General features: G+C 40.8%; 1 protein-coding gene across 3 annotated transcripts in view; it reads right to left on the reverse strand.

Moving 5' to 3' along the window:
• The window catches only part of slc4a9 (solute carrier family 4 member 9), a 32,537-nt gene continuing 7,134 nt past the window's right edge, over window positions 1–25,403 (reverse strand). The window contains exons 1-22 of one of the 3 annotated variants that reach the window (XM_012959754.3): window positions 23,735–23,823; window positions 21,967–22,188; window positions 21,722–21,880; window positions 21,319–21,380; window positions 20,539–20,696; window positions 20,272–20,359; window positions 19,642–19,796; window positions 18,633–18,755; window positions 16,292–16,466; window positions 14,860–14,993; window positions 13,339–13,610; window positions 11,726–11,784; window positions 11,344–11,526; window positions 10,563–10,676; window positions 7,737–7,898; window positions 6,613–6,791; window positions 6,352–6,424; window positions 4,348–4,416; window positions 3,661–3,834; window positions 3,068–3,214; window positions 2,109–2,191; window positions 1–895 (exon numbers count right to left, since the gene is read on the reverse strand). In XM_012959754.3, the coding sequence (XP_012815208.2) occupies window positions 2,138–2,191; window positions 3,068–3,214; window positions 3,661–3,834; window positions 4,348–4,416; window positions 6,352–6,424; window positions 6,613–6,791; window positions 7,737–7,898; window positions 10,563–10,676; window positions 11,344–11,526; window positions 11,726–11,784; window positions 13,339–13,610; window positions 14,860–14,993; window positions 16,292–16,466; window positions 18,633–18,755; window positions 19,642–19,796; window positions 20,272–20,359; window positions 20,539–20,696; window positions 21,319–21,380; window positions 21,722–21,880; window positions 21,967–21,973 (2,547 nt within the window). In that variant the 5' untranslated portion in view covers window positions 21,974–22,188; window positions 23,735–23,823 and the 3' untranslated portion in view covers window positions 1–895; window positions 2,109–2,137. Of the gene's footprint in view, window positions 896–2,108; window positions 2,192–3,067; window positions 3,215–3,660; window positions 3,835–4,347; window positions 4,417–6,351; window positions 6,425–6,612; window positions 6,792–7,736; window positions 7,899–10,562; window positions 10,677–11,343; window positions 11,527–11,725; window positions 11,785–13,338; window positions 13,611–14,859; window positions 14,994–16,291; window positions 16,467–18,632; window positions 18,756–19,641; window positions 19,797–20,271; window positions 20,360–20,538; window positions 20,697–21,318; window positions 21,381–21,721; window positions 21,881–21,966; window positions 22,189–23,734; window positions 23,896–25,403 lie in introns of those variants that run through there. The other 2 variants (XM_012959753.3, XM_012959752.3) reach the window with 2 other exon arrangements.

Below are 25,403 nucleotides of genomic sequence, written 5' to 3' on the forward strand. Positions count from 1 at the left end.
TTGCGTCAAATATTAATTGCTTTTTATTATGAAGTGTATATAGAAATACTTATGTGTTTTATTCAGTTTTATTTTTGTCCCCGAAATACAGAATTTTAGAGCTAACCAAATGCAAAGAAGTATTTCAATGGTCTTATGTGATCAGATCTCACTCTTAGCTATTGCATAATATGCAGGCTTATATATGGCACTGTCTGTGCGCCATGTTATTCCCTCTTCTCGTGCAGTTCTCGTAGTTGCCATGGTCCAGAGACAAGGCTACTTGCTAATGCATTCTTAGTTTCCCAGGATAGTGGATAAAATAGGCAATGAGAAGATACTGAAAATAAATACAAACTGTAGCATGCAAGGTAGTAAAAATAGTCTGATACCTGCATTACTAAAACATAAAAGCCTCATTTTTTATCATTAAATACATAGGCAGTAATGACTTCACTCATTTGTTCTTGTTTATCAGGTAAACATCGTTCCTAGGCAGGTTACATACATTATTCTAATACATGTTTCTGTTATACATACATTACTCTAAAATACATAAATTACTATTATACATACACTACTCTAATGCATACATTACTTTTATACATCAGACACATAAGAAACTCTATAATTTAAATTGCTTACATACCAAAAGTTTAAATACTAGTTTCAATGAAAAACTACAATAAAAAACTTATATATAAATACAAACATCAGCAATTCATTAAAAAAAGGTTTATTCTGTTGCTAAACAAACACTGATCCATAGCTATACTCTATATTCCCATCAGTAAGGATCGCTTTATTGCTGTGTCTCCTGTTCCATATATCACCATGTATCATCGGAGAGGCACAGAATGTTGCAGCAGGTTTTCAATGAGAGCATTTAGATGTTCAGATCCGGCTCCTTGTTGAACTGGAATAAAACACAATTTCCCATAATTTCATAAGTTAATCAGATAACATTTCTAAGTCTCTGATAGACTTGGAAACCGGCCATCGACACTGGTGTAGGTATTTTTTGGCCAAAAAAAAAAAAAAAACTCAGGCTTGCTGTGACAGGCAGTTCCAATAAAATTCTATGGGGGTGGCAGTTTCAGGTGCTTGTCAGCCAGCAGAGAATGGGCCAAACAGGTGTTCTGCACCATACAGAGCCATACCAATGTTGCCTGACATCATGGCTTGCGTACTGTCTCACATTTGAAGGGGACCTCAAGCTATGTACATTGAATCAGCCACGTGTATACTACTCAGACTGCATAGCAGTACAAACTATATGTGTCCCATTTATTGTTAGATATTACACAGAGCAAAACCAACCCTCCCCCCACACACAACAATACAATCTATCTATGGAAACACGCAGAACCCTTTTTTTTTTTGCTCTAAGCCCATAGTTTGGAAGCCGTGTGCTTCGGGCATTGAAAGAGAAGTACAGGGGTTCTAATAAAAGTTTTGTTATTCCATCAGTTATGTTCTATTCTTACACCGCTAAATTAATACCGGATTAGAGAAATAAGGGATAAGATAAAAAGCAGAAAACAGAAGAGAAGTTGGCAGAAATCAAGAAAAACTGAGAAATGTATAGGGTGTTAAATAGGGAGAGAAAAAAGAAGAAGGGAGAAGAAGACAAGTAAAGGGGTAAAAATATGAGAAGAGGGAAAGGTGAGAGGAAATACCTGTATAAGCAAAACTGTGTAGGTCATGCAAGGGAAACCAGAGGTGGAAGGAGAAAAGAAGGCAGGAAATGCAGGTGATGGAATAATGGCTACTAGCAACAATGCTTGTGGTCTGACGGTTGGAGATAATGGAATGCACCAAGTTAGGCTAAAGGGGAAGATCTGCTTGTCGGCTGGCAATATTGGACTGATCTGATTGTTCTGCCTTTAGCCCAATGATTGGATCACATTGCTGGGCAAGAGGCCTCGGGGTAAGGACTACAGTAACGTGCCAATGCACCACTTTCCCTGACATTTGGCTGATTTTCGGGCAGATATCGGTCGAGTAAACCCATCTGAGGGCCCCATACACAGTGATAAATTGCTGACTCAGACCGTCAACAGGATTTATTGGCCCGTGTATGGCCACCTAAGGAATCATATAACTGACAATAAACTGAGTGTTCTTACCATTGCTCGCTTCTTCAGCACAACCCAATCTAATTCACTGAAATGTTAATCTCGGGCGATTTCTCCTGATACTTTAACTCCGACTGAAAATTAAAATATGGAAAATTTGGGTTAATATTGTGCAGGATAAGTTTATGACCTTTTTTGTAAAAAGCATATACAAACCTAAAGTCTGGTATTAATGTGTGGTAACCCATAGCAACCAATCAGCACATAACATTAATTGGTCACCTGTTTACAACATTTTATTGGTTACTGCACCTAAACAAATGTAGTGCCTTATATTACATATAAAATATCTTTAATGTTCAACATTTAGTCGGCCCCCTATCCCCCCCCATATGTGTTGTGGGGTTGGTACTCAGGCACCTTATGAAATGCTGACTTATTTGGCAAATATGTATATAACACTGTATCACTCGCTTCTAGTTTTCTTCTTAATGTGGCACATCCCTCTCTTCTGGCTTCTAGATGATATTTCTAGCTTTTAACTATTCTCCCAAAATTTGATTTTCTTCTCATGTTGTTTTGCTTTTAATTTAGCACCACCTGCTGCCCTTCTCCTTTTTTGTTACATACTGTATATTAGCCATCCAATATCCCCTCTCTATTGAGCTCTCCATTCACTGCCATTTTAAAACTCACTTTTTACCATTTACCCTTTTGCTCTTAACTTCCCCTGTTCTGCATTATGCTCTGCTGTTATCTTCTCCTTCCCCCACTCCCTTTATGCTGTGTCATCCTCTCCCCAATGTCAATATCTCACCCCTATCCTTCCCCTCTCTCCATATTTTTCTTCTACTTTTTAACATTTCTCTCCACTGAGGAGCTGAAGTTTCCAAGCCCCTTAAAGGCATCTGTTCTTTTTCTTTCTGACAACAGCAGCCTTGGGTTTTAGTATAAACACACATATGTACTGAAACAAAATATGAACTGTGAATCCTAACACTATTCCTTACATCTTCACTGTCACTTAAGTCGCTTTCTTCTTTTTTCGGTTCCTGAACAATCTTCTCTTTTGCTGGCAAAATGTCATCCAGCCAACTCAAGTCATGCAGCGAGAAGAACCATTCCATGGACTTCCGGACTCCGACTAGGGCTAACAGCTGATATTTGTACAAGAGACAGATTGTGAGTTATATTGTCATTCAATGCATTTAAATAACCTGCTCACAGCAGAATATCAGTGACCCCTATATATAATAAGCATTAGAAGCCACACGGCACTACTTTATCCACATTCACAAGCTCACACAAACTAAGGCCAGAAAGTAGGGTTAACACTCAGCCCAGCCAGTTAATCACCAGCTTGGTGGGGGCTGGAATTACATTACATTGCCGGAAAATAATCCCCCTCACCCGCTGATGAATTACCCCTTATAATGCCAGACCCACCTATATGCTGGCCACGTCACCCATCACCCTGCCCCATGTGAATCCTCTGTCTGCTCCCCGACCCCAAGGCTGGTATATATGTAAATAAAAGGTGCCAACCCTACCAGCAAGTGATGCTTTTTAGTAGGAAATCAAAGCATCGTCCTGGTTGACTCACCATCAATGGGAATATGATTGCAGCCACAGTTGATTTGAGGATCCATAGAATGACTAGACACGCTGTCTGTATGAAAGTAAACAAATGGACTTTGCGCAATGGAACGTGGCGGAGAAAGATCAGATCTGGCTGGTGTTTGGGTGGGATGGCCAATAGCTGCACTCGCTCTAAAAACTGAAATAAAGTCGTGATATCAGTGCAAGCTTCCCTTAAATAATCATTTAGGATAAGATTTAAAAAAAAAAAAAGGGAAAACAGAATACATTGCCATGATTTGTCATTGTGTATCATTTAGTTGATTTTTTTTGAGAGTTTCTATGGAAGTCAATGGAAGTTGTCCTTGGCAAAGTCAATAACGTAAAATGCTCGAGGGGAAGACAGGTATGTGACTGGCCTCTTCCACTGCCAGTAAATAAATCCAAATAAAATGAAGCAACAATACTTGTATAATTGTTATGGGGTGTTATTTTATTTGCTTCAGACACAGCAGGATACAACATTATCACTTGAGGAAGGGCATATTGTTGCCCCAAAACATTTGATCCTGCTGTGAAGCACCGCAATAAAAACTAGGCTAGTCAAGCCTCCTTATGGAAAAGCCATTGCCACTTACACACACCCTGAATTTGTGATGTTGGTAACACCCATCCATGCATTGCACTGAAATGGAAAACTGTTCAAACTTACCTGTATGCTCCTTAGTGCAGCCATGCCCATCTGGAGAAATATCCCATACAGCACTGGCATCGGAATGTACTAAAGTTATGAAAATTGCATTTCTGTAGTTATTTCCAGTTAAGAAAAATAAAAATTAAAAAATAAATAAAACTTGCCTGTATGGGACCATGAAAAAATAACATCAGTTCTGGGAAAATGTAAAATCAGGATTCTACTGTAATGAAGTTGCAAGGAATAGGACATTCTATAACTATTAATGGAAAGTTCAACAACCCCTTTAAGCTGTTGTGCAATCACCTCAGGGCAATCACACAGACAATCCCTGCTCTGTAGCAATACTCAGTAATGGCTTTCTGGACTAATCACTGTTTCCCAACCCTAGATTTAATTAAAAAAAGATCAGATTAAAGAAGAATTTGGAGTTAAGGGCTCTGGCTCATGGGGAGATGAGTCGCCCAACACAAATCTCCCTGTTCGCAGGCGACTAATCTCCCCGAAATGCCATCCCACCGGCAAAAATGTAAATCGCCAGTGGGATGGCATACGCGGTGGCGAGATTTCCCTGAAATCGCGGAAGTTGCCTTGAGAGGAAACTTCCACGATTTCAGGGAAATCGCGGCGCTGCGTATGCCATCCCACCTGCGATATACATTTTCGCCGGTGGGATGGCTTTTCGGCGAGATTTGTCACGGGCGACTAATCTCCCCGTGTGCCAGAGCCCTAAATAAATCCCTGTCACCACTAGTAATGAGGGCATGAATACAAAGATCGCCCAATCTTTGAGGTTATCTTTGACCAGTCTCTCTCCTTCTCTAACCATATTAATAACACTGCCAAAACCTGCCGTTTTTTCCTCCGCAATATTGCCAAGATACGCCCCTTTCTTTCACAAGTAACAGCTAAAACACTAATCCATGCCCTTATCCTTTCCTGCTTAGATTACTGCAATCTCCTACTAACCGGCCTCCCAGATTTCCACCTCTCTCCCCTGCAATCAATTTTTAACTCTGCTGCCAGGATCCTCCTGCTCTCTCCGAAGAGGGAACCTGTTCAGCCTCACTTAAGCTCTCTAGCATGGCTGCCTATTAAGCAAAGGATAGCTTACAAAATCCTTCTGCTGACATTCAAAGCCCTTCACTCCTCTGCTCCTCACTACATTTCTTCACTGGTCTCCCTGCATGTTCCTGGTCGTCTCCTCCGCTCCTCTCAGAGCCTCCGTCTGTTTACACCATCCACACCCACTGCGCTCTCTCGTCTTAAACCTTTCTATCTTGCTGCTCCTTACCTCTGGAACTCTATCCCTGAATCCCTCCGTAGGGAAAACTCACCCACTCTCTTTATGAAAAAGCTTTCTGGAGCACTAAAACATTATTCTGCCCAGTCCTGCTCTTAAGGGCAAATGCCCATACCTGATGCACTCTTACCTTCCAGTTTGTGCCTGTATGTTACCCAACAACTCAGATTGTAAGCTCTATGGGGCAGGGACCTCCTTCCTACTGTGTCTCATACCACATGGCACTTATTCCCTGTGTATTTATATATATTTATTGTATTTATTTATTATAAAACTTGTCCTCCCTGTGTGTAATTTTGAATTCTGTAAGATTGTACAGCACTGCGTACCCTTGTGGCGCTTTATAAATAAAGTTATACATACAGTACATACATACAATAGCCATAACAGGAATGCCCCACTTACTACCAGCAGGGGGTGTAGTAGTGGGACAACCTTTAATTGGTTGTAAAAATTCAGCATAAAAAATAGAAAAAAAAAACATTCTGCAGCATTTATTTGCCTATAAAAAAATGACAAGAAATAGGTACAAAAATATAGTTGGTGATTTACAAGGGCAACTCTCCCTGCTTAGCACAAAGGGCTCTCATTATGTTTAATGCATTGGATTCTACTACTGCAGTAATTCTCTGTTATTCTGAGAATCCTATTTACCCTTGCAATTTCCACTGCAGGGGGGTAACTGTAGCACAGTCACAGGGAACTGTTACATTATGTACCTTGAGAACCGGGGACAGAAATACTGAGGCGCCAGTGAGGATGAAAACTGCGAGTCCGCTTACTCTTTGCTCCCTGCAAATAAACACACACAGGAAAATTAATCTAATAACCTACCGTTTATAAAATCACATTTTCCCATGAAGCAAATGAAGCACAACTGCTGTTCTGCATTCATCTCTGCACTACATTGGTTATGTTACATCTCTGTATATACAGCGCAATGTGTACACAAGTACATTTGTTATGGCTGTTAGCGGTACCTTATTCCCAGGAACTTGGGCTGCTCTCCCGGGGCAGAGGTGTTGCTCTCCATTTTCAAGCTGTCCATGTGTGCCAGGGAGATCACCGTGGCGGAGACAAACCAGGGAAGGCCCATGAACGACGTTATAATGATTAGCAGAGCGATGCAGAAAAAGTCCAGGTGAAAACCTGCACCTTTCTTAAAACGAGATAAACTCAGTAAGTTATTGCCGCTACTCTTTCAGTAAATGGCAAACCCAACATAATAACAAGCAATACAGATATCATTTCCCAACAATTACAGCCATTTTCTGTAGAAGAACTAAACCAACAACAAAGGCCATGTTTGGCATTTCTAAGGATCATGTGCCCCAGGGGCCCTGGCTGTGTCCCCGCACAGGCCCCCACCGTGCCTCCCTATCCCCCTCTGAGTGCATGTAAGTAATGCATCAGGAGAGGGACACCGTCAGCTGGGGGAGCACCGTGGGGGGCCGGGGCCCACTGGGTTCTTTCCTGGTGTCCTGGCAGCCCAGTCTGACCCTGATCATGTGATAGTATTAAAGGGTTCAGAATGTTACAGAATGGCCTATTCTTAGCAGCTTTTTAATTGGTCTTTATTTTTTTTTATAGTTTTTGACTTCCTCTTCTGACTCTTTCCAGTTTTCATATGGGGGTCACTGACCCCAGTAGGCAAAAAAACTATTGCTCTGTGAGGCTGCAATTTTATTGTTATTGTTAGATTTTATTCCTTATCTTTCTATTTGAGTCCTCCTTTACTCATATTCTTGACTCTCTTGCAAAAATGAAAACCAATTGCAAAACATTTCAGTACTAACTACCACTAAAACAGTATACTGAGTGGGTTCTGAATTCATTGTTTTTTCATGATTATATTCCTTCTGTAACTACCCAGAGACAGAGAGTGTCTGCTTGTAGCTACTGGGCCCAGTAAAATGCTGTTTATAAAGAATAGCAAACGTCAATGAGGCATTCCAGGAGCATATACAGGAACTCCGAGGTGACTTCTAATATCCTCATATTTTTCAACAGGGGGTACAGGGGGTAAGCAATATTTAGGCCTTTGTGTATTATTAATATATACATTGCATTTAATGAAGTGATATATGATAGAGAGGGAACATACCCTGAGCTTATATTCCTTGCGGTTAAGAATGACAGCAGTGATTTGTTGATCCATGAATAGGAGGATGGTTATAAGGATTGCCGGAATACCAGAGAGCAGGCACACCCACCATGGGTTCTTCCCAAATGGGGTGACTATCCAACTCCTGTTGGGGTTCGTAGGCTTTTAATACAGAAAACAGCATATTTATAAACATGCATTTAAACCCAAAACATTTTAAAATGAAAATGTTTACATTGAAATGAAGGAAAAATATTCTTTACCTGATATTTATTGTGTTATTTGTATCTGACTCAGAAATGCTAAATTGTCAAAAAGGGTTATTTCTTATCAGGGATGCACCAACTCCAACTCCAAACATTGTGGATTCAACAACAGATAACAAACAAATCTGACTAATATTGACTCATACCTGAACCCTAATCTGTGTACTCTGATTTGAGAAAAAATCTAAATTGCAATAGAACCCCATTTTACTTTTTTCAGGGGACAAGGAAAAAATTGTGTAAAATCCTGGAAAATGTAAAATCAGGTAAATGACAGGGGTAAAGTTTTGCAGCATTAATGTTACAGTATGGGGGCATTAATGTTACAGTGGGGGGGCATTAAAGTTACAGTATGGGGGAATTAATGTTACAGTGGGGGGGCATTAAAGTTACAGTATGGGGGAATTAATGTTACAGTGGGGGGGCATTAATCTCACAGTAGGGGGGCATTAATGTTACAGTATGGGGGCATTAATGTTACACTGGGGGGGGCATTAAAGTTACAGTATGTGGAAATTAATGTTACAGTGGGGGGGGCATTAATCTCACAGTATGGGGGCATTAATGTAATAGTATGGGGGAATTAATGCTACAGTAGGAGGGCATTAATGTAACAGTATGAAGTCGTGCTGACTGATACATTAGATAGCTTTAAGAAGGGGTTGGAAGGCTCCTTGGCAAGTGAGGGAATACAGGGTTATGGGAGATAAGGTGGATATTAAAGTCTACACACCCCTGGTAAAATGTCAGGTTCCTGTGCTGTACAAAAATGAGACAAAGATACTTTTTCCACCTTTAATGTAACCTATAAACTGTACCACTCAATTGAAAAACAAACTGAAATCTTTTAGGTGGAGGGAAGAAAACCAAAAAAACTAAAATAATGTGGTTGCCTAAGTGTGCACACCCTCTTCTAACTGGGGGTGTAGCTGTGTTCAGAATTAAGCAATCACATTCAAAATCATGTTAAATAGGAGTCAGCATACACCTGCCATCATTTAAAGTGCCTCTCATTAACCCCAAATAAAGTTCAGCTGCTCTAGTTGGTCTTTCCTGACATTGTTTTAGTTGCATCCCACAGCAAAAGCCATGGTCCCCAGAGAGCTTCCAAAGCATCAGAGGGATCTCATTGTTAATAGATATCAGTAAGGAGAAGGGTACAAAAGAGTTTCCAAGGCATTAGATATACAATGGAACACAGTGACGTCATCATCAAGGGGAGAAATATGGCACAACAGTGAATTACCAAGAACTGGACGTCCCTCCAAAATTGATGAAAAGACAAGAAGAAAACTGGTCAGGGAGGCTACCAAGAGGCCTACAGCAACATTAAAGGAGCTGCAGGAATATCTGGCAAGTACTGGCTGTGTGGTATATGTGACAACAATCTCCCGTATTCTTCATATGTCTGGGCTATGGGGTAGAGTGGCAAGGCGAAAGCCTTTTCTTACGAAGAAAAACATCCAAGCCAGGCTACATTTTGCAAAAACACATCTGAAGTCTCCCAAAAGCATGTGGGAAAAGGTGTTATGGTCTGATGATACCAAGGTTGAACTTTTTGGCCATAATTCCAAAAAATATGTTTGGCGCAAAAACAATACTGCACATCACCAAAAGAACACCATACCCACAGTGAAACATGGTGGGGGCAGCATCATGCTTTGGGGCTGTTTTTCTTCAGCTAGAACTGGAACTGGCCTTAGATAAGATAGAGGGAATTATGAACAGTTCCAAATACCAGTCAATATTGGCACAAAACCTTCAGGCTTCACATAAGGAGGAACTTCATCTTTCAGCATGACAACGACCCAAAGCATACATCCAAATCAACAAAGGAATGGCTTCACCGGAAGAAGATTAAAGTTTTGGAATGGCCCAGCCAGAGCCCAGACCTGAATCCGATTGAAAATCTGTGGGGTGATCTGAAGAGGGTTGTGCACAGGAGATGCCCTCACAATCTGACAGATTTGGAGCAAAGAAGAGTGGGCAAATCTTGCAAAGCCAGAATGTGCCATGCTGATAGACTCATACCCAAAAAGACTGAGTGCTGTAATAAAATCAAAAGGTGCTTCCACAAAGTATTAGTTTAAGGGTGTGCACACTTATGCAACCACATTATTTTCGTTTTTTTGGTTTTCTTCCCTCCACCTAAAAGATTTCAGTTTGTTTTTCAATTGAGTGGTACAGTTTATAGGTCACATTAAAGGTGAAAAAAGTTCTGAAATTATTTATCTTTGTCTCATTTTTGTACAGCACAGGAATCTGACATTTTATCAGGGGTGTTTAGACTTTTTATATCCACTGTAGCTCTTAGTACAAGTTGATCCAGGGACTGGTCCTTATTTTGTATCCATTCAGACTCTCAATATGTAAACTGTGTTTAAATGTATCCCACTCTTTAGTTATCTCATGTGTTTCCCTTGGGCACTGCCGTGTTACCTGCACACAAACAGGGGTGGAAGAGGTGTGGGTTGATGACAAACAATATCCGCATTTGTATTTACATATCATAACCGGGCAGTGCCATTTTATTAACTAGTTCCATGAATACAGCTCTTACCTTAAATTCAGTTGGAACAATTAGTTTGGGAGTTTCCAGTCCAAAAGATGCATCTATTGCACAAAATACTAATATTGTCAGTATTACTGAAAAGTCGCCTGCCAGCTTCCTTATCTATGGGAAAAGAACAAACAAGAACAAGGGTTTTCTTCCTCCGTTATTAGGAATATCATTTCCCCAAAGGTAACTATCGTTTGTATTTCCAGTTCATTTAGATGTACTGCTAGTAAGTACTGGACAGATTTCCATTAACATTTAGAAACAGAAAACTGCACCTTGGTTCATTTTCCTGTGATAACTTAGGGCATAGGGCTACTCAGGAGGGCAATGTGGAAGGCAGGGTACAATCCACCATGTTTTTGCACTTTGCACCCTGCCTTCTACCCATTATGAATTGCTGCAGGTCTCTGTGCTCTGTTTCAAAACACTGAGACCTATGGCTATCCCTATAAATACAGTACAATCACATTTGGCATTGCTCTATTCATGAGTGGTGGGTGTTGAAATTAGCACTATTCAGTGCAATAGGTCATAGGAAAACATAAACAGCTGTTCTTGGGGCCTATGGGTCCATCCATGATGTACAGAGATATTTACCCCAGGGAGGAGGGAAGTGAGCATTCTTAGGCCCTGCGTAAGGTCCTACCACCCACTGTACCGCTTATGTCTTTTTTCCATTTTAATAAAAATATAACATCTATAGTAAAGTATCAGTATTTTCTTTTGCTAAATCAAGGAGAAAATAAAAATACTCTGCTATATAAGAAATATATTGACATACCGAGGCAGATAGGTATCTGCTACTCTGGAACTGCTTTAGGGAAGAAGAGCAGAAAAATGTTCCAAAGAAAAGCATCGCAGACATCAGGCAAATGTCAGGTACGTAATTACAACTGCTTCCCACTAGGTGGCCTCCGTATTCCAGGCACTGATTTCTAGTTAAATTGGAAGAATCTTCAATCTTCTGAAAAAAATAAGACAAATCTTTTTTTTTTTTGTTTCTGACAATAACTCAGGGATATCACAACATCTTAATTTAAGATGGAAAATCTCTATGGGGTGAACTAGCTGCAGGCCAGCCACCCCTACTTTGCCATGTTAGATGTGTCAATGTTACCTTAACTGCATTTAAAAGAAAAAAATGATAAACCAATCAAACTCACCTCATATAAAGAGGAATTGTTGCTGCTGTACATTGTTGAATTGACGGAAGTATAATTTCCTGGAAAGAAAATAACACATAAAATTGTTTTCTGTTTCTGGTGTATCAGCAAGCTTATTCTTATACAGCAATAGTATAAAACCACAAAGTTGTTCCAACCATCTATGAAATAAGTCTTTTGAAGGTGCCAGAAAAATCACTAACTCCTTCAGTTCCTTTAGTCTTGTCACCCTCTTTAAATGATTACCGGCTCATAACAGATATACATGTTCAAGAAGCTATTCAAGCACCATCAATCAAGAAATATGTTTTGAGTCACTGTTTACCATTTTTTAAACTAAAATCTGAATGGTTTGTTTCTATAAAAAGCAAAAAACAAACCTTTAACCCACATTGCTTGTTCTTAGAACTTAACAATGCAGGGCCTAAGGTTCAGAGTGCCCAAGGCAAATGGCCGCCCCTGTACAACCCCTTCCCACTGTGTTTGCACCAAGACCCAGAGATTCACATGGGCCAAACTATGGGAAGGCCAGCACGAGTGGTACATGCCCAGCACCCACCCAAAAGTTGCACCCTAGGCACCTGCCCCTACTGCCTGCTTGCCCCTTGTTCCAGCCCTGGCATTAAATCTGGTGGCAGCATAGCAACAATAAATACACATAATAATGCCATAGCATTCAAATCAAACAGTCAGTATCAAACACACTATGATGCTAACATGGAGCTTTCTCAGACTTTTTCAACCTCATTAGTAATAGCTGCCTGTAGGAAGGGATTATTGATACTGGGGATACAAGGTTAATTCTACTACTGTATAAATCGTTTAGAAAACAACACGTTGAACACCCAGCTACAAAATGGACATAAATACACCGAGTCACAGAAGCATGACAAATTCACCAAAGGTATTAGGTTTCTGAATTTTAAAAAATCTTGTACAGGTATAGAACCCCTTATCCAGAATGTTTGGGACCAAGGGTATTCCAGATAAGGGGTCTTTCCATAATTTGGATCTTCATACCGTAAGTCTACTAAAAAATCTTTTAATCATTAATTAAACTCAATAGGATTGTTTTGCCTCCAGTAAGGATTAATTATATCTTAGTTGGGATCAAATACAAAGCACTGCTTTATTTTTAAAGAGAAAAAGGAAATCAGTTTTAAAAATCTGAATTATTTGATTAAAATGGAGTGTATGAGAGACAAGCTTTCCGTAATTCAGATCTTTCTGGATATCTGGTTTCCGGATAATGGATCCCATACCTGTATACATGGTAAAAAAATTGCTGTTTTTCCAACATTATAAAAAGTCTGTAAAAATATTGTGGGTACGACTAATTCTCAGAAAGGTCATACACAACAGCACCACCCACTTTTGGTAGAGGCGGAATCAGGATAAAGAATTCCCTGGAATTCTAAGCCAAATTCTGTTATGCAGGTTGGGCTGCCGTACTAATAAAAATCCTTTCTTTGAAAATGAAGTATCATTCCAAGGAAAGTGGGTTCTGTAATATTAATGTATTTAATTGGGTGAGACAATATCCATTAGGCTGCATAGTTTCTCTGGAATCTGTATTTATATCAGAACAGTGCGCTTTTCTATATTCATCTTACCGAAGTCTGACAAGCTACACTGGCAGCTGTACTGGGTCATGTGGTTAATGGAGTATTCCCAATTAATGGGGAATTGATCTGCTAAATTCAGCATCTTCTTTATTGCATCATAAATAAAAATGAGGCTGATGAGAGCGCAAAAGCTTTCTTCTGTAAAGCGAGTGAAATACTGCACCAGGTAGCTGGCATCCGTAGCAACCAATATTAGGCAGTAAAACGCCACCCAAAGTCCAATCCACAGGCGAAATTCCAAGTATTCAAATTCATAATCTCTAAAGAAAGAAATTGAATAAATGATATATTATACATTATATAGAGTAGTGCTGTCCAACTGGCGGCCCGCGGGCCCCCCTCTGTGTGGCCCCCCACCTGTCTGGCTGCTTTGATGCCTTACCTTTGAGTAAGCATTAAATGGTATCAGTACTGAGATTAACTGGCCCCCTGCATGGTTCTCACCTCAGATTCAGGCTGTAATCCCTCTGTATTGTTTAAAAATAAATGTAATCCCCTGTGTTTTTCACACCTTTTAATACCTGCATTGTTCTACCCCTGCAGTGTTCACACCTCAGGCTCGGGCTGTAATCACTCCCATTGTTCACTTCTTCACACCTCAGACATAGGTACTGTAGGCAGAGTATGGCACATACAGCCAGCATAGGTCAGGGAGGGTATGGCACACACAGTCAGGGTAGGGCAGGCAGAGTATGGCACATACAGGCAGGGTAGGGCAGGCAGAGTATGGCACACAGAGGCAGCATAGGGAAGGCAGAGTATGGCACACACAGGCAGGGTAGGGCAGGCAGGGTAGGGCAGGCAGAGTATGGCACACACAGGCAGGGTAGGGAAGGCAGAGTATGACACACAGAGGCAGCATAGGGAAGGCAGAGTATGGCACACACAGGCAGGGTAGGACAGGCAGAGTATAGCACACACAGACAGCATAGGACAGGCAGAGTGCTGCCTGTGTGTGCCATACTCTGCTTGCCCTATGCTGCTTGTGGGAGGTGAACCTGGCAGGGGTTTGTTGTGGGAGTTTGTTAGCAGTTGGAAATAGCCATTAAATGGTGTGTAATTATGTACTGGGGGTTGCTCTGCTATCCACAGCGGAGGAGGAGGCATATGGAATTTAAGGGTATATCTTAATATGACATAATTCTTTCACATATGAATGATGGTTGATATCCCCACAGTAAGGACCAAGCATTTGGGATTTTGCTGTGCTACCACCATTGTGATAAAATAGGTGTGGTTTGAAGTGGGTGTGGTTTCAAAAAGGGGAGTGGTCAAAACTGGCTTCCATTAGCGGCCCTCCACCACGTATGCTAGAGAAATTCCGGCCCTCGGCACTGTAGAAGTTGGACAGCACTGATATAGAGAATACTGCACCCCTTATTATAAATTATAAGGATATTATAGATTACTGAGGAGTTCCATGAGCATATAAATGTATGAGGCTTATTTATACAGGTCAAGGAACTACCATAAATAAATGTAAGAATGGAGGACATAAGGGATACTTACTTGCTAAAGCGAAACAAAAGTCTTTCGAAGACCAGGACTGGCCCTGTGCTGCTCAGGATAGTAAGAGGCTGGCCACTGAACAGACAAAATAGCCCACCGCTGATTGCAGTACCAAGGAAATTTTCAAGGACTCCCTGCAGAAGAAATTGTACTTTCTATGCATTGCAGAAAACACATCCGGTTGTGGAGCCAGCATTAAGCTAGCCATGCATGGGCTGACATTGCTTTCCCTCTCCAGACTAAGTTGCCAGTTTATTGGACTCAAAAACATAATTATTAGTACTGAGGCTCAGCACAGTGTCTGAAGTGCCCTGGTAGTTCCACCTCTGATTGGACTAGGTGTGGAGCCAAATTGATGGCCTGCTTGATCAATATCTGGTCAAAAATTAACTAGATATCTATAGTGCCAGTTTGAAAGTATGTCAGACAAGGGCCACTCTTACGGCCACTATTGTGATCTGATCATCTATCAGCCCAATATAACCACCATGAGGGTGGCCAAATAAAGCAAATGAAGTCATTCATACCTTGGCATACAAGATATCTTTCTGTGCATTGGCAGCTTTTGGATGTGTGTTCCTATTTGATGTTTGGGTTTATAAATGTGATGCAGTCATTTAATGACAGCACCGAAAGTGTAATATTGTCTCTTTAAAGAAAATTAGTCATGAGTCCTTATGGCAAAGGGATTTATAGTCTAACCAAACCTACTACAGTTACATACACTGGGCTAAATTCATTACAAGCCAGTAAGTATGTTCTAAAACTGGGAGAAAACTGAGGCACCTCTGTGAAACCCACATAGAAACTTAAAGAGATCATAGCTATCATACCACTTGTCATAGAGGGCCAAGGGGGAGACGCAATTATGATGCAGCATCCTCCAATCACAAACACAGTAGGGTATCCATGACGCTAGAAAGTCTACCACTTTTTCTTACAAGAACTGACCATTCATTTGTGGGGCCCTTAGCCAATTGTATTGAACAACTGATGTGTAATATCAGTCGAGCTGATATTCCATGTGCCCTGCCCCTAAACGGTCAGCTGATATGGAAAGTGATTATTGGATGCTATGGGTTATCCATCTAGGGCAGACTCGCAATGTTCTAGTTTTCTGTTAAAACGGGGCTTTCAAGGAGAAGGAAAGTTACAATCACTAGAATCTACACTGGCCACTGTGTTAGAACCAAAGTCAGCATTTTGCTTAAAGTTCAGCTTTTCACTATTCCTGTCCATGTGCAGCAGGTGGGAAGAAGTACCCTGACCTGGTACAGTTTTCTGCTAACAGGAACACCTGCCCGGGGTATCAGGTAAGTGATTATAATTTTCTATCTAGTTGTTCTTTCCTTTACATCTCTTGCTTACACAGCCAAACCCTATAGAAACACATAATGATATATAATGATAGAAAACAGAATGGAATACAAACCTGCATGTTGTCAGTAGCGTCTCCCAGCATACCACCAAAAGTGATGGAATTGGTAACCGTTACCAGATATATAAACAAGATACTAGAGAGACATTGCATATTGAGACCATCATAAAAGTCACTCCAATACCACGGGGCCTTCCTCTTCACATCTTTTATGAGACCACCAAATATCCTAGAATAAAGGAGAAGGGCCATATTTCAAACAGTGTCACTCCAGCATGCATATACTTGCTATATATTACTATATAATGTTATGCTCAGGGGCAGGACGGGGTATCTTGCCAGAACTGCACACACAATCACACTCGGGTCTTTTGTCCAGAATGGGGCCAAGTAGCACAGGTGGCCATTGCAACACTACTTGGTCCAGGGCCCTATCTGCATGCCAACACCCTCCACCTCTCAACTGCACTCTATTGCTCCTATTCCTACCCATCACCCCCTCCCCATTTGCACCTAAGCAACATACCTCTGCTGCCCACCTCTAGTTCCAGCACCTGCAAGAGTCTGTTTTGTTCAGTATAGTCTTATATAAAATATACAGCAAGATTTTGACTTTCTAAAAATGCAGATTAAGTACCCCTATCATAAAGCTCACGCACAGACTGTGGCTCATGGCACTACGCAAACTAGGTATAGACCCCCCGCTACTCTCACCCAGGCTCCCCCTCTGGAACAACAATAATCTAATTCACTTTAAGCAACTGCCCCAATTCCAAATTTGGCCTACAGCAGGTATAAAAAGGCTCAAGGATATACACGAGAGAACTTGTTCCCCACATACACTGATCTTAGAAGCAGACCTTTACTAACTGATGTTAAACTTTATCAATACTTGCAGCTGAGGGAGGCATTTCTGGACCAATTCCGGGAAACATCTTTAGTCTATGACAGTTATCCCATAGATTTGTTGGTTCAGGAATGCCCCCCCAAGTTGGTGTCTCGGCTCTACTCCCTATTGAACTCAGCTTCGCAGGCCCCCTTCCAAAGAACCTACCTCAAATGGAGATCAATGCTGGATGACCTAACAGACGAGCAACGGGAGGAGGTGACAGAGAACTTATACCATTTTTTGATATCCTCAAGGCTAATTCAATACAAATTTTTGATGCAGATCTACTACACTCCAGTCAGGCTAAAGGAAATGGGCCGCAGAGAGACTGACAAGTGCCACAGGTGTCAAGCAGACCAAGCAGACTTTTTGCATATGATCTGGAACTGCCCCATAATCCAGGATTTTTGGAAAGACATCACCACACATATGTCAGGTCACCTTGCCTATCCTCCCCTCCTCTCACCGCATGCCTGCTTACTCGGCATTCTGGAAGACCAACTAGGAAACATTGCCTCCAGATTGTTTGCCCGATCCCTACTCTACTATGCTAGGAAATGTATTATACTCCACTGGATGGGACCCAAACCACCCCGGAAAAAGCAATGGATTAAGCTCATCAATGGTGCCTTACCCTCCATTAAATTCACATACTTTGCCAGAGGATGCCCAGCAAAGTTTGATAAAGTATGGCAACCATGGCTGGACGTGGAAGGGGACCCCCTGCCTAGAACAGTAGACATTTTGGACCCACCATACTGAGCCCCCATGTCCTATTAATCCCAATGCGAGCAACTGTGTAAACTCTCTACCAACTTTCATCCCCTCTCTTTCTTCCTCTCTCTCTCTCCCCCTCTTTTATACTTGTTTTGCTTATTTGGAAAAAGGAAAATAAAAGCATTTAAAAAAAAAAAATGCAGATTAAGGGGCAGATTTATCAAAATGTGAATTTAGAGCTTCATACGTAAAACTCACCCATGTTCTATTCCTTCCTATAGTATTTTAAGAAGCGTATTTATCAAACGTGAGTTCTAACTTTCACCCATTGATAATTACACTTCTAAAAATCTGATAGGAATGAATAGAAGAAATTGGATGAGTTTTTCTTTGGTGAGGTCTAAACTCACATTTTTCTAAATCTACCCCTAAGTAATTGCATTAAGGCCATTTTTTTGTTAATAGGCAACAATAGGAGACTTTGTAATTAAAATGCAAAAAGATATGCATATTAGCGGAGGATAAAAAGATACATGCCTGTAGTTAATTCCACCTAACTTGTGGTTTGTGTATATTTTGTTGAAATGATTTATTATGGGTAAACATCTGACTTGTATTTGCTTGTGATGCCACAAACAGGGGAATTGTAATAGTCTTTGGCAGGCTTCCTTCTATTAAGCTTCCTACACAGTCGCTGCTATTGGATGTGTGTGGCTGTGTCAGAGGAGAGCGGTAGCATTGGCAGTAAATGGTTCATAAGTGGGCTGAGTTCTTAAATATCGGCCTTACCTGCCAGTTCTTTTCAGCTCCTCGCTGGCGTGAGGATGCCCATGTGCCAGTTTCTCCTCCTGATGGAAAGCATTGCCATTCTCACCGCAGGGCAGTTTATTTCCTCGCAATAACATTAACTTTCTGTAACACAAATGTCTCTGATGAATTTATTATTAAATCAACATGAAGATAACAAATGAAGACAGACTTATTTTTAATTCAAGGACTATTAGAAACCTATCATTTTCTACTGAATTGTGCTCAGTGTAGACCAGTGGTTCTCAACCTTCCCAATGCCACGACACCTTTAATACAGTTACTCATGTTGTGGTGACCCCCAACCATAAAATTATTCCCAGGACTATTGCAAATATGTTGAAAAGGGTTGTTCGACCCCCAAAGGGGTCCCGACCCACAGGTTGAGAAGCACTGGTGTAGGGGGATACTAGTGCTGGCATGGTTTGCTGGGTTTTTTGCTAATGCATCGCTACACAATGATGATTGTCTATTGTGGTGTAAATATAGATCATATATGAGTATAGATTAAAGAGAATGAAAGGCAAGTTATCCATGAACCATATCAGGCCATGGATGTGGTATATAGGTAACTGCACTGCAATAATGTGGCCAGGGCAAGATGACATGGGTGGCCAAAGACAGCAGTGACCCACTTCCTTTGTTACCTGGCCAAAACAAGTGGATCTGTGGCCAGATTAATACTAAAGGAGGCCATACAATGTCAGATCTTTTCCTTTGGTAAGGTCCCCAAGTGAGTAGATCTGAAACCAGTTTGGCCACCTACATTCTGAGCTGATTGCTCTGATTGCTGGCCCTAACCAACAACTGGGGCCTACTTACGTGCGGGAGGGAGGCGGCAGATCACGGGAGCACCCTGGGGGGGATTGGATCTGGGCCACCGGGGCTCACCGGGATTTTTCCCGGTATCCTGGCAGCCCAGTCCGACGCTGCATACAAAAATACAACTGTTAACTGATACAAGGGGTAAAGAGGGGCAAGATTGCATTACCTTTTGTGTGGTGAAGGCAGAAATTTTGGAGGTTGAATTCGTACAGTTGGATCCCATTTTCCAGGAGGCAAAATACTGAGCTCATCTAAAAACTCATCGATTCCAGCCAGTAGCCCAGACCTACTCAGAGCCTTGTATGCAGTTTTCTGGAATAACTAAAATATTGAAGAGGTACTGTTTCAATTAGTCAAATTTGTCTAAAGACCCAGGTCCCAAGCAGTCCAGATAATAGATTCCATACCTGTGGTTACATAGTAGTTGACACAAGTTTTATCAGAACTGTATTCTTGCTGTGTTTTATACCTGCACCAGGCCCAGACGGGAAATCTGTAGATTCTGGCAAATGCCAGAGGGGCTGCTGTAAGATGCCATAGACAGTCACTATTTATTGGGCTGGTGGGGGGCTGTTTGGGCCTCTGTGTACTTGAAATGCCAGGGCCTATTTTGACCACCAGCCCAGACCTGACTTGCACTGACTGATTGTCATGACATGTAAAGCACTGATGGACTACACTAAAAATTCTCTACTCAGCAAATGTACTATAAAGCCTTTTGCCTGTTCCTAAATCCGTTTTGGATTTACAAATGATGTGCCATTCAGTTTTTATCAAACCCAATCTATATGGTTACCTCGTCCGTGAGTAAAGTGGCAATTGCTCTTCCGATCTCATGATAGGCCTTCGTCTTAATTTTTGGACCAAGAAGTATAAAAATGAACCTATTGAGAAATGGTAGGTGATTTATATTGCTCTTTCATGATAAAGGGTATTAGACAGCATATCAGTAAGGGAGTAATGGAGAATACACCATTAAGGATCAGGGCCGTAGTTCTCACAGGGATACTAACAACATTTCAAACATCTTTTGCATTTCAAAAAGCATATTATTCCAAATTACCTGCTGGGGAGTACCACCTCTGTGAGAGAGCCGAGCACTCTGGCTTCTTTTAGTCTGATAAAAGAGACAAATGGCTGATCCAAAAAATCCACTTCACCAACAAGAATATTTGCTGCTTCTGTTCCTTCGGGTATTTTCTTTCTAAACCTGTTCAATAACTAAAGCAATCACAGTTATAGGTCAGTTTACAAATCATCAATGTATCATTCAGTAATAAAATACAAATAAAATAAAACGTTCATATTCCTGATTATTCTTGTCTTTGAATGTATATAAATGAGTCTCTTCACTCGAAGAGGCGACCGATATCAAAAAGGCCAGGTTGATCGGCCAGGTTAAAAGATTTTGATTGGGCGCCATTGAAGGTGCCTGAGAAAAATCTACGTTTAGGGCTGAATCGGCAGGTGGAGGTAGAATTCCTATTGTTTCTACCTCCATATCGGATGCTGAACGTCAATGGAGGGTGGGAACGATCGTTTGTGCAACCAGTGGTCACACGAAAGATCGTTATTACTACATGTATGGCCCCCTTTAGGCATTCAGCAGCAATTAACAATGCCACTGTCACTAGGGCCACCGATGAACACCAACCTAAGTACAGGGGTGAATAACAATAGTTTGTGGCAAATTATCAGCTACTATATGGCCAATGTCTTTAGGGAGAGCTCCTATTAAATTGATAACTGACCAGAAGGCTGAAGGTTAGATTTATCCCACCATTTATGGCTAAATAGGGCAGAGATGACAATAGTATTCACATTAAAGTATTTAAGTTTTTACCTGTTCTTTTAAAGGCTTTTCTGAAAGTTCAGCAATTGTACTTTTTTGAGATGTAGCTCTACCTGTAATAAAATACATATATAGTAAATGAACTGCAGCATTTTTAGCTTACAGGTATGGGATCTATTATCCAGAATGCTTGGAACCTGGGGTTTTCCAGATAAAGGGATCTGTAATTTGGATTATCATACCTTAAATCTGCTAAAAATAATTTAAACATCAAATAAACCCAATAGGATTGTTTTGCCACCAATATGGATTCATACAGCTTAGTTACCATCAAGGACAAGCAGTTGGACTGTATTGCACACAAAGAATGATGTAGCAGAGGAGATTTATTTATACAGTGTATTTTTCCTTTATAAGAGAATAACAGAAATACAAATCCCAAGCAGAAATGTACCTGGACATGATGAACATGATGATAAACAAATCTCTGCCATTGTTTTTCTTCGTGACTTTTTTGTTTGATGAACATGTTTTTGGCAAAGAAGATGAATGATTTTTTCTTTCTCCTCTTGATTTATTGAATTGTTGGCAATGTTTATATTTGTTACACATTCTTAAAGAAAAAAAAATATATTATTTAAAATAAAATGTGTTATTATTTAAAGTTAATCCACACTCACAAACACACCCTGGCCTTACCACACATGTTCCGCCTTGTGCACAATATTATATTAGTGATGTGCAAGCTGGCCCGATACCCGAGGGACCCACAGATCTGGCGGATTTGGGCCGACCTCACCACATAAACTGTGGGTTGCAGGCGGGTTCGGGCTGAGCACTTCCGCTCTTCCTTCTCTATTTATAGGTGTGCGCCCAGAAGCCCTGCCCCTTTTGTGATGTCATTGCGGGGTGGGCGCGAGTCTATAAACAGAGGAAGGAAGCCGGGTCAGGTAGGGTTCGGGTTGGGAGTGGGCGGGTTTTGGTCGGGCGTGGGTCGAGAAAATCTCGACCCGCACATCACTAGTCTGTATACCAGTACAGTTGGCTGGCTTGGGTTAGGGTCGAGCATGGATCAAAAGATAGGTACGATCAGAGCATCACTGCCATCTAGCATGAAACGTAACAGAAATGTTTCTCCCAAATATTCCTTGTGTGCACCCCTGTGCCGTGTGTCTCATTCCCCCTTCAGCTTTTAGACTGAAAGCTTTAATAAGCAGGGTCTTTCTTGTAGGGTTTCTATATATATATATATATATATATATATAGAAAGCAAAATGGCAACTGGCACTCACGTAAAAAAGGGATATAGAGTGCCTGGGTGCAGTGTCAAACAAAAATATACATGCAGAAATATGAGCCGCACTCGCAGGACTTAGTGTGAGAAAAAAAAGCAAATTTATTGAAGCATATAGCTAACGTTTCGGCTGCTTCCACACTTTGAAAAAGGCAGTGGAAGCAGCCGAAACGTTAGCTATATACTTCAATAAATTTGCTTTTTTTTTCTCACACTAAGGGGCTGATTTACTAACCCACGAACGGGTCGAAATGAGTCCGATTGCGTTTTTTTCGTAAAGATCGGTATTTTGCGATTTTTTCGTATGTTTTGCGATTTTTTCGGCGTCTTTTTACGAATTTTTCGTTACCAATACGATTTTTGCGTAAAAACGCGAGTTTTTCGTAGCCATTACGAAAGTTGCGTAAAATCTTGCGCTTTTTTCGTAGCGTTAAAACTTACGCGAAACTTCGCACCTTTTAAGTTTTAACGCTACGAAAAAGGCGCAACTTTTCGCGTAAGTTTTAACGCTACGGAAAAATCGCAAGATTTTACGCAACTTTCGTAAAGGCTACGAAAAACTCGCGTTTTTACGCAAAAATCGTATTGGTAACGAAAAATTCGTAAAGACGCCGAAAAAATCGCAAAACATACGAAAAAGTCGCAACATGTTCGTTTTCAAGTCGGAACTTTTCCAATTCGGGTCAGATTCGTGGGTTAGTAAATCAGCCCCTAAGTCCTGCGAGTGCGGCTCATATTTCTGCATGTATATATATATATATATATATACACATACCCTTCTGTTGTAAAGTGTTGCAGAATATGTTGTTGCTTAGGCCTGATGCCATACAGGGAGAACATTGCATGGATTGTATAGGAATGAATAGGAAGTGGGTGAATTTTTCTCTGGTGACCTCTAATCTCAGTTGGATACACTGTGTTCAATATATATATATATATATTTTTTTTTTTTTATTTTTTTTTTTTTATTTATTTTTTTTTATATAATTTTAATTTTGAGCCAGTCTATAAAAAAAATAGGACCAACTGTGAGGTTTACTGTAACATGGTATTGTGGCTGAGCGACTGTATCATCATAAACTTGTAACTAAAAAGTATTGTTTTGGAAAATGTATGTACTTGCAAATATTGAATTATTAGTGATACAAGGGATAATACATGTGATATACATACCTAATATTTCTTTAAAAGTAGATTTTTCTATATCCAGCAGTAGTGTTCCTCGTTCAATACATGTTTTTAGTTCAAATAAACTATGTAAGGACAGGGTAGTAACATGAGGTTTGCTCCATCTTTCACCACCATCTTCAGTTTTCTCTTCAAAACGAATCCATCTGTAACAACACAGATAATACCCTTTCTCAAATGTTACTATTTTATTCAAAATAATTACAAAAAGAACAAAGGAAATTGTACAAACACATCATCATGAAAACAGATTTTATATTACGTGTCCTATTAAAGAATCTTACCAAACTGGAATATATACCTCAGTAAATAGGAAATAGTGTGGAAGCAAAAGACAGAACTCTGTCCATTCATTGGCTGATGGGGCCTAGCATGTATGTGTGCATTGGCTTGTTTGTGTGCACTGTAAATCCTATGATTCCAGGGGGCGGCCCTTAATTCTTAAAATGGCAGTTTTCTATTTAGGATTACCCAGTGGCATTATCTAATGTCACATACTGCTAATAAAGAATATTTTTATGAAAATGGTTTTACTTTAAACCATTTGTTTGTAATGTACACCAGATGGACTATAATTATGGATTTTGTTGAATCTTCCTCATAAGATCTGACCAAATAGCAAAAGAAATGTGCTCCATCTGTGCAAAAAAATTGTTACACAACATTATGGGTTTGGATGCAGTTCAAATGGAGAAGAATAAGAAGAATGCAAAAGAGTTCTGTCTGTCCTTGAAAACAATAATTACAATTTTGTATTTGTTCTGTTTAATGTGGTTGTAACCCTTCTACTAATCAGAAAACATGCTGGTTTTGACAGGCCAGTAAGAGAGAGGGAATAGGCCAGTTCTTGGTACCCCTAGTAAGGAGGCCCTTACTCCTGACTTCCTCTAACCTGCAACCGCCAGTTCTACAGGACTGCAAAATGCACGAAGCGGCAGTTGGTGGTGAAAGGGATCCAAAGACAGCGAGCTCATATTTTATAGTAACCAAAGGGCCTTTTTGTTTTCAGTCTGTAGTGCAACACTAAAAGGTATATTTATCAGAAATTGCTGTAAAAATTGTGTGTAGTCGCAACTAATTTCCATTATCGCTGTCATTTTTACAAACTGCTGTGAAATGTAGCCATTTGAGGATTGTGACTCATTTTCATGCTAGTGTAGAATTTTGGTAGCATGATTAAAGTTCTTAGGGGTCATTTACAAATGGAGAGACAGGGTGCAAAGTGCAAAATACAGGCGCAAGCTGGCATGTTTTTCCCACTTTGCACTGTGGTCTGCCATGAATGCCCTCAGGACCTGTGCCTTCCCAATGCTGAACCAGAATATAAATATAATGTAAATATAATATAACTAGAGTGTGTTGCTGTGCCCCAGGAACAAAAAACTGTGCACTAATAATATTGTCAATATTAACCCTCCCCTAAACCCCCCTCCCTCGCAGGGGCCCCCACATGGCTTCCTCCCCTGACCGCGCGTAAATTTAACGCGTCAGGGGAGGAGCAGTCGGGCAAAGGGAGCACAGCAGGGGTCGGGTCTGGGCCGCCGGGGCCCACCGGGATTTTTCCCGGTGTCCCAGCGGCCCAGTCCGACCCTGTCAGTGGGCCCTCCTGCTCAGTCTCACTGCTGAGAGGATATGTGGATAATGCAGCCTCCAG

The sequence above is a fragment of the Xenopus tropicalis genome, chromosome 3, assembly GCF_000004195.4.
Source record: "Xenopus tropicalis strain Nigerian chromosome 3, UCB_Xtro_10.0, whole genome shotgun sequence".
NCBI lineage: Eukaryota > Metazoa > Chordata > Amphibia > Anura > Pipidae > Xenopus > Xenopus tropicalis.